The sequence below is a fragment of the Opisthocomus hoazin genome, chromosome 5, assembly GCF_030867145.1.
Source record: "Opisthocomus hoazin isolate bOpiHoa1 chromosome 5, bOpiHoa1.hap1, whole genome shotgun sequence".
Taxonomy (NCBI): Eukaryota; Metazoa; Chordata; class Aves; order Opisthocomiformes; family Opisthocomidae; genus Opisthocomus; species Opisthocomus hoazin.
Genome location: NC_134418.1, coordinates 78,180,396 through 78,190,043, shown reverse-complemented (window position 1 = coordinate 78,190,043; position 9,648 = coordinate 78,180,396). Strand labels below are relative to the sequence as shown.

General features: G+C 42.5%; 1 protein-coding gene across 1 annotated transcript; it reads left to right on the top strand.

Moving 5' to 3' along the window:
- The first annotated feature begins 96 nt into the window (after positions 1–96).
- RWDD4 (RWD domain containing 4) lies at positions 97–6,262 on the top strand. Its single transcript, XM_075421821.1, has 7 exons — positions 97–231; positions 411–491; positions 3,664–3,773; positions 3,884–4,028; positions 4,884–4,998; positions 5,961–6,010; positions 6,174–6,262. The coding sequence occupies exons 1-7, from the start codon at positions 208–210 to the stop codon at positions 6,210–6,212; spliced, it is 564 nt and encodes a 187-aa protein (XP_075277936.1). The 5' UTR covers positions 97–207; the 3' UTR covers positions 6,213–6,262.
- Positions 6,263–9,648: the final 3,386 nt, after the last annotated feature.

The window sequence follows — 9,648 nt, the reverse complement described above, 5'->3', positions numbered from 1 at the left end:
CCAATGGAAAGACGGGGAGGGGCGGACGACGGGTACAGGGGACCAATAGCAGCGAGCGCCCGGGTGACCCGCGCTGCCCTCGGCGGAGGCGCGCCCGTCGGGCGGGGCCGTTCGGGCCTGCCCCGCACCACCCCGGCGAGGCTCGCGCGGCCCCGGTGACTGAGGGGGGAGGGGGAGGGGTGCGTGTGGGGACCCCCGCACGCCGCCATGGCGGCCAACGAGGACCAGGAGGTGAGTCCCGGGTCCTGCCCGCGCGGGGCGGCGAGGCCCTGAGGCGCCGCTGCCCGAGGGAGAGCCGGACCCGGGAGGGGAGGCGGCCCGGCTGGCGGGGTGGGTGGGTGGGTGGGGGGGGGTGTCGGGAACCGTGATGGCCGCGCACCCGGCGTCGGTAACCGCCTTCTCCGCCGCAGATGGAGCTGGAAGCGCTGCGCTCCATCTACGAGGGGGACCGGTGCTTCAGGGAGCTGAGCCCCGTCTCCTTCCAGTACCGGGTAAGGCGCGGCGGAGGGCTCGGGGGGATCCCGCGGCCTGGTCGCTGCAGTAGCGGGGTTCCGCTGAGGCGGGCGGAGGCCCGGTCCGTGGGCCGTTGGCTCGGCGTCTTCGGCACGGCGACGCTCGGCGCGTTGGGCGTGTGGAAGGCGCGTAGGTGTGGGGACGGGGGACGGGGGTTAGCAGGCGCGGTGGGGGCGGTTGGGCTTGGTGAGCTTAGAGGTCTTTTCCGAGCTCGATCTATGGCCAGGGCCACAAAGGTGGTCCGAGGGGTGGAGCACCTCTCCTACGAGGAAAGGCTGAGGGAGTTGGGGCTGTTCAGCCTGGAGAAGAGGAGGCTGCGGGGAGACCTTACTGCGGCCTTTCTGTAGCTGAAGGGGCCTATGGGAAAGATGGGGAAAATATTTTCAGCAGGGCCTGTTGTGGCAGGACAAGAGGTAATGGCTTTAAACTAAAAGAGGGCAGATTTAGACTGGATAGAAGGAAGACATTTTTTACAGTGAGGGTGGTGAGACCCTGGCCCAGGCTGCCCAGAGAGGTGGTCGATGCCCCATCCCTGGAAACATTCCAGGCCAGGTTGGACAGGGCTCTGAGCAACCTGACCCAATGGAAAATGTCTCTGCTCACTGCAGGGGGGTTGGGCTGGATGACCTCTAAAGCTCCCTTCCAGCGCAAACCATGCTATGATTCTGTGATTCTATGCTGAAGGACCCGCTCCCAGTGCGGGTTTATCATCCCTTAGCCAGGCATCTTACTGTATGCACTGCATAGCCAGAACTGTCAGACCGGCTGAAGGAGCCAGCCTGCTGGACTGCACTGAGCAGAAACGTCGCTTACGGAGACGTTTATGTGTAACGCTTTGAACCTTTCTCATTGCCCAGTTACAAGGTTCTAGTCTCTTGTCCAGAGGTAGCTGACATGCCTTCTCTAACTGCTAGAGAGAAAGGGGTGGTGAAACACTGTCACAGGTTGCTCAGAGAGGTAGTGGAGACCCAGTCCCTGGAAACATTCAAGGCCAGGTTGGATGGGGCTCTGAGCAACCTGATCCAGTTGAAGATGTCCCTGCTCACTGCAGGGGCGTTGGACTAGATGACTTTTAAAGGTCCCTTCCAACCCAAAGCATTCTATGATTCTGTGAAATCCGCAAAATGCTTTGGGTGCATGCACTGATGTGATCTGCTCAGGGGAGATGTACAGGGAGTGCTGAGCTTGAGATATTCAGTTAGATTCTGGTGTGAAATTCTTGCCAGCTTTCTCAAATTTAAAGACCTGGAAATTCTTCTGAGCATGGACTGAGGCAGATCTTTGGATGGCCAGAGAACTTTGCTGATGAAAACTTAGGCACCCATGGGACAGAAGGGGGGCTTCTTAAAGTGCCGTATGCCAGTAGTGGGGAAGAAGCATCTAAAATCACCTTTTTGTTACTTCTCAAATAACCTCAGAATAACATCAGTAATTGTAATGAAATATAGGTCAATTTAATTAATAACACTCGAATCCCATCCATGTAAGTGCAGTGTTCCTTCACTGGTAGGCCCATTCCTAGTAAATTTAATTTCCTCAAAAGAGTAATGTGACACGCCTACAAGTCTACAGTGTATCGTTCGACTTTTTACTAGCTTTGATCATTGCTAATTTTTACTAGACGAAAAATAATTGTCAAAAGTGAGAACTCAATTTAAATACTGTAAAACTTGGTGTCAGACAAATGCAATAATACGTCTTTCCCCTGCAGAAGAATTTGTATTAGGAGAAGGCATAATGCAAGCAAGTGCCTGAGAAGGTAGAAAGAATTTGTATGCCGTTTTTCTGAGCCTCGTGTCTCACGTACAGAGCACAGCTGGTTTGTAATCAGTGTGCTATAAAATTGAGATTAAAGAAAGATTTTTCAAATATTGAGAAAAATGTAGCAGCATCGTTTAAAGTGAGGCTACCCAGTTTTTAGGTTGCACTGACAAGGAGGAGCATGGTCACGCAGCTTTCTGTGTGGATTTGCTGGGTGCACAGACAGTCCTTTGCTAAAAGACCTCTGCAAACCTTACTGCCACTGCTCTTCTTGCTAGCGCTGGGAAATGGACTGCAACTCTGTAGATGACGTCTTGAGAAACGTTGCAGATTCTTGAACTAAAGTCTTCTTTATTTCACCCCTAAAACAGTTGCTTCTGAATGTCAGTTAGTCCACTCTGCTGAAACAGACACTGTAAATAAAAAAGCACCAACTCCCTTTCCCTTTTCCTTTCCTTTTTGAAGTACAGTAGCCTTAACTTGATTAGGACTTTTCTTCTGGCTACGCTTCATTCCACATAATTTGGTCAAGCCAGATTTTGCCTTTTCTATAATGAGGGACATAAGGGAGAACTTTCGTGTGGTTTTACAATACGGATTTAACCAACTTTGTTGCTCTAGTCTTCCAAATCCTTGTGTGAAACGGTTATTTCTGTTTGTATAGTATGCCAGCACCTGTACTCCTTTTAAATTAAAAAAGTTTTTTGTATAATATAACATAATTGTAAGGATTGTATATGTAATCTGGGTTCACTAAGTTGTTTTGATGTGCGTGATTGTTTATATTAAAGTGTGCCTCTGTTTAGTGTTATGATTTATTTTATCTAGTCGCATTCTACTGACTTCTTGAATGTTTTACTACTTATTCTTTCTCATAGTGAAATAAAATATTTGTAGGTCTGAGACATAAATATTGAAATTCTTATCTATTATTTTTGCTCTCTTAGGTCACTAGTTTATCATCATCTTTATTTCAGCACTGGCCTGTGGTTTGTTTTCGTATTGCTCTGAGCTTGGATGCATGGGGGGAAAAAGAAGGCTTCATCTTTTCTGTTCTTGTATATGATCGTATAATATTTGGGTTGCAGATGCTACAAAGTAGCTTTTAAAATGAAGCAATTGGAAAAAAAAAAAGCCCCATAAAGAGAGCTTTGAATGTTTCTGCTCTTTTTCCTAGGATGAAAACTGCAGGGTAGAGGTTAACACCAATGTCAGAAATGTAATACTTTTTCTAGATCACAGCTTTATTTTCTAACTGATAACTTTATGAAAATAGTTGTTATCTTAAGGAATTTGGATAGTCTTAAGTGAAAGACTTGCATACTGGCATTGTAGTCCTTGATATGTGACTGGAAACATTGATTTATAAAGTGTTTTTTCTCACTTCAGATAGGTGAAAGTGGAGATCCCAAAGCCTTTCTAATAGAAGTTTCTTGGCCGGAAACGTATCCACAAACAGCACCAGTCATATCGATGGATGCTTTCTTCAACAACACGATGTAAGTATTTACGACAACTTCACTCCCTAGCCTTGTATGTGGGAGCTTTTTGGTTGACAAGCTTTTCGTCATCTGTCTAGATTATAGTTGAGTTTTATGATTTCTTTTAGATCTTCAGCTATTAAACAAAGTATATTGGATAAGTTAATGGTAGAAGTTGAAGCAAATCTTGGAACTGCTATGACATACACACTTTTTGAATATGCCAAAGATAATAAAGAGGTGTTAATGGAAAATCAGCCAGTTAACACTGTGGTAAGTAGATAAATTCAAATTTTAATCCCTTGCTTTTAAAACTGCAGAAAAAAAAAGGTTATTACAACTCCTAGATACTTCTGTCTTTAGGTTGTTCACCAGTATATTGGGTATACACACGTTAGTGGCGAAACAGTGACACACAGAGAGAGGTGCCACATTGCTCTGTGGTCATAATTGTTATATTTAATTGTTCTTTTGCTGTTACACCAAAATGTTTGTGGGCTGTAGTTCTGTCCCACAGACTAAGATAAAAATGGAGACTTGGAGCAGAAGCAAAACTATGGAGAGCTGAAACGGAGATAAAAGGTGTCTGCTGGGGGTGGGGGGAAGTGGCAAATTACTGCCACCTTCCCGGGACGTAGTGGATTGCGTAAGCGCACCTCCGGGGTCTTGAATGAGTCAGGCTGGGTCTGTTTGTGGCTTCTGTGTTGTGTAAGGGCATTATTGGCTACCGTGGTGCTGCAGATTTTCTCTGAGCAAGAAGGAATGGTTTCCGTGTTTGGGAAGTCTGAACCCCTTCAGACTAAATTGCACTTCATGATTAAATTTACAAAGTGTAAGAGGTGCCATTTGCAACCCTGAGAGGGAATAATTCCAGTCCCCAACACGTTTTTTAAAACTACAGTCATGATTGGCCCTGCCCATCTTGGGGGGGTTGGAACTAGATGGTCTATCAGGTCCCTTCCAACCCAAACCATTCCATGATTCTATGATTAAAAGCTGCAGACTGCTGACAGCGTTGCTTCTTTCTGACAGTCAAGGTATTTTAGTATGTTAGCTTCAGTACTGACACACAGAGGTACCTGTGGAACCAACATGCTAAATATTAACAACCATTTTTATCCTTCTCAGACTTCAGTAAGCAATAGTATTGCAATTGGAACTCCTGATGTGCCAGCAAGTAAGAAAAAAGATAAAAAGGAGCAGTTATCCAAAACCCAGAAACGAAAACTAGCCGACAAAACAGGTTTGTTCACCGTAATATTTTGTCTGAGAATCCAGATTTTATAGCAGTGACATTTTGCTAGAGCCAGAATCAGCAGTCAGTTGTTTATAAGATTAACTACTTTAAGTCTGAGGTCTCTATTTTGCTTGTTTTAGATGAATTATTCTTGCCAGAGATGTTAGTTATAGTCAAAGCAACTTTCTATAGAGTAGAGATTTCAAGATGTCATTGGTTTTGTTTTTTTTTTTTTAATTTCAATTTGTGACAAAAGTGAGGTTTTCAAAAAATACTTATGGGACGAGAGCATTTGGGACTTCTAAAAATTCACTTTCAACAAAAGGTGTGGTTTTTTGATGGGCCCTTGTAAATAATTCACATTATTAAAAATGTAATTTCTAAATGAAAGTATTTGTTTTGGAACCCAAAATAAACCATTTAATTTAGTTTGTATGCTCAAAACAGGCGTGCTGCTGCAGATATTTTATGTTTTCAGTGAGATAGTAGGTTTTTTGATTGAAAAGCATTCAGTATTTCAGCTAATCCCGTTGGTGACTTTTATGTGTTCAACCTTAATTTTTAATAATGATCTGGATAATACTATACTATTGCAGCAAGAAGTTGTACCCTGTGATAGCCATTTCTGCTATGGTTTATCTAACCTAATGTATAATTGGCAGATTAAATGGTGACTGTATAATGGAAAAGCCACGTAAAATTTTGTTCCTTGACAGAATGCATCATGGCTGGTCAGCCCAGCTCATGTTTGAGTTAAATGTCGAGTGGACTGAGGTGTTTTTATTTAAACAGAATTACTTTGGGGAACAAGATTGGCTTAAGACAGCAATACCTATTTTTATCCTCACGGCTTTGTAGTGAAGAAATTTAGGTTTTTGGATCTTTGAGAATTTTGTGTGCTGATTTTAAGGAAAAATAAAGATTCTCCTTAGCTTCTGTGTTGAAAATATAACCTTCTTATTCTGCAGATAACAAAGGGGAGCTTCCACGAGGATGGAACTGGGTGGACGTAATTAAGGTAACATGACTGTATTAAATACAGTATTAAGAAAATACTGCATATATGCATTAAATATAATTTGTGCTGATATCTGAAGAAAACTAATCTGATTTTTTTTCTTGCTTTTCTTCCTAACTTTGGATTTGATTGTGGTGTCTAATTAATTCCTGTATGCGTCCAGCATGTAAGTATTTTCAAGTTACCTTTTTTCTATCATTAAAAAGATTTGCAAGAAATAAGAACTCTTGCTCATTTTGGATTCTAATTTACATATTTCTGAAATGCTTTAAAATGAATATCCAAATATTAGAGTCAGAATGACTTTGATTTCTCTTTGAGCTTTGTTGGTTTAGTATTTCTTTTTTATTTATTGAGCAATTAAATTTTAATTTTATGATGAGAGAGCTTTGCTAGCCAAATGCGCTGTGAATATTCTGTCTTCATATGGCAACAAGATGTAAAATAAAGTTAGTGGTGCTGCCAGGTTCTGGAGGGCAATGGATAATAAGCAGAAAAAGGGAGCTGTCCCCAGTGGGAGCGCCTCGCTGTCCCCTGCAAGCCTGAGCATTCTCTGCCACAGCTCCTCCAGTGAATAGTTCTTTTCTACTTGCCCCCTCAGTATTGATTTCTTCCACCCTGTCTTTGCTGATTCAGTGGAAATCAGTATAGCTGCTTGACGATTTTGAAAGCAAACGTATTTTGTTTTACACAACTATTCTTGGTGTAAGACCTAACCCCGATTCCAGTTGCTAAGTAAGAGCAAGTAAATGATGATGGTGGTTTTGGGCAGAGTCCTTCTGAGTTAAAAGTGGCCATTTGTAGTGGATGTCTTGGATTCCAGATAGATGCACTACTTTTAATAGTTATAAACTTAGCTTTAAAAAGTGAGAAATAGTAAGTTAATGTCTCCTTTCGTATTGTGTAAATTTCTATATGGGAGCTCTCTCAGAGATGTGTGGAGATACTTCTTCCATTACTTCACCTTTCTTATTTTGGAGAGCTGGTGATGGATCCTTCAAATTAAATATAAACAGTAGTCTGAGGTTTTTCTGAGGTTTTGTGTTGTTGTTTTTCTAAAATCAGATTTCACGTTCAGGAAATAAGTTCATTTAGTGCCTAAGCTTAAGAAGTAATTTTTGATGCTTTTCAGTCTCTTGGTACAGTAGCACCATCAGTCTGTATTATTAATTAAGTATACATATGTTCTATGTAAGATGGAGATAATGTTCTTGTTTCCTAATAAATGGAATGGCAGTCTAAACTTTGAATACTTTCTTTTTGTGTCTCTTTTATAGTTAAGCAAAACTGGTTCTAAAGATGATGAATAAAGGACTTTGGTACAAGGAAACTCGACCTTTTAATACAGTGCAATTTTGGGTCACCATCTTTCTCTTAATAACTTTCATATTTGTTGAAGTAAACATTTTATAAAGCTCAATTTCCTAACTCGTAAACCTAATCACACAAGTTTATCTAGAGACTATGTGGTCTTCTCTGGTAAAAAAAACAAAACAAAACAAACTTGCCTTAAATGAAGGTTAGAATGTGACAAAGGATATAGAGAGCCAATGTGGTGAAGTGAATAGTGCTATATGCAGTGTTTATTAATTTATATTTTACTCTGTAGTAAAATCCTGTTATAGTGAGCCCAGTGATACTGTAAACGTTTCCTGATGTTCTTACTCCACCCGAAGATAAAGCACTATAACAGCGATTGGTCACTTGACAGCATAATTCATCAAAATAAATTATTCCGTGGAAACAAGACCTTTGTCATTTGTTTATCTAATATGAAAGTAGAAGGAGCACATAAAAATTGTTACATTGCAATACAGACTAGAGCTTGTGGTCCCATTTTCACTAATTACTGGCTGAAATAGTAAATAGTAGTGAAAGCAAGGCCAAGCATTCTAGTTGGCTCAAAAATGAGTGGTTATAGCAGGAGTATGTCTGCTTTATTCTCTGCCTACCCATCTGTTAGTCTTTCTCCCGTGTGCATCTTTACCGGAGGATGGGTGCCCGAGTTGGGGGGCGGGGGAAAGTGCTTTCTCGCACGTCGCAATGAGCGTTGGGATTTTGTAGCTGTTTTGGTGGGGAAATGGGCATTCCTCGGTGGGGTTTGCTGACTGAGTGATGGGGCAGTGGAAGTCAGCGCTCTGCCAGATGTGATGGGAGAGGTGTTTTTTTTTTTTGTTTAGTCTGCTCTCTTGTATCAGAAGGAGAAGTCATCTTTATTATATGAATGGTTGCTGAATACAAGATGCCTTAATGTCCTTTATTATTTTTGTTTGGTTTGAGATGAACTTTAATAAATGCCTATTTATCTGCTGTGGTATGTGTTTTATTTTGTTTTAAATTGCGTGTTGTCTAGTGCACTTCTAGGGCCAAGTCTGGACTTGCGAAGGATTTTCTATTACAAAGAAAGCGTTCTTAAAAACTGGTGGAAGAATTGCATCTTCCCTCTTTGGGTGTATGTTTGCGTGTTCTTCAGGGCAGCTGTATTTGGATGGTTGGACTCGATGATCTTAGAGGTCTTTTCCAACCTATGATTCTATGGTTATGAATAGGAGGGTCGGTCGTCCCACCGAGAGTCACAGCAGAGTATCTGTGACGCTCAGTACACACGGCAAGTCCCGCGTCTCGTTGACGGAGTGCTCTGCGCTGCACCCGTGGGTACGGCGTTGGGCGAGGGGGGTGTCAGGGGTGCAGGCTGGGCGCTCTGATCAACGGTGCCAGGAGCAGGGGGGTAGCTGACATGACCGTCACGTTAGGGCTTCACTTGGTGGAGTGGAACTGCTTATGCTACTGTCTGTGTCGGGAGAGCTTATACGCAACATACATTAATACAGTTCTCTTAAATTCTCTTAAATTATTTCTGTTTTAACAAAGGAGGACACATGAAATGTTTTGCAAAATTACTGCTTGTCTTCATATATAGAAAGAAAAAAAGTCACGTGAAATGTTGTGACTGCAAGTGAAGGAAAAAAAAAGTAATTAATTTGTTCTGTGCTTTTTACTGTTCCTGAAGAGACTGTGAAGAGACCTGGAAGAAATATGGTCTGTACTGCTGTCGTCCAGCAAGAAGCTGTAGCTTTTACTGAAACACTTGTGCTACAGTCGGTAGATGCATGTGCATCCTCAATTAGGAAAAGACTATGAATTCTTAAAGAATTCTTAATTTCAGAAAGTCATATCTTTTTGAACTCAACTCACCTTTGGTAAAAGCTGGTAAAGTACACAAGGGAGGACTTTTTCCAAATGATGCAGTCTTGCCTTTGACACCAACTGGAGGCTCATGGCTGCGGCCTGAGCGTGCGGCAGGGAGTAACGCTGCGGGGAGAAGTTGCGCTGGTCGTACACGGTGAGGCTCTGACAGGGACGGGCAGTTACCTTTAGTCTCTGCCAGCGTCAGAACGGGCAGGACTTTCTCTGTTCGCAGCATCTCCAAGGAGAATTGACTTGTCTCTGCTAGTATCCTTGGTGTATAAATCAAGTTGCCGTGGCAATTTATCTGGATAGATTAGTTAGGAAGGACGAATAAGAACCACATCTCTTGCTTTTATAGCATTACTGTGTGTAACGGCAAACTTGTCAACCTTGTGAAGTGCCTGATTTTTCAGCTCCCAGCCTGCCTATAAATCACACACTCTGGTGAA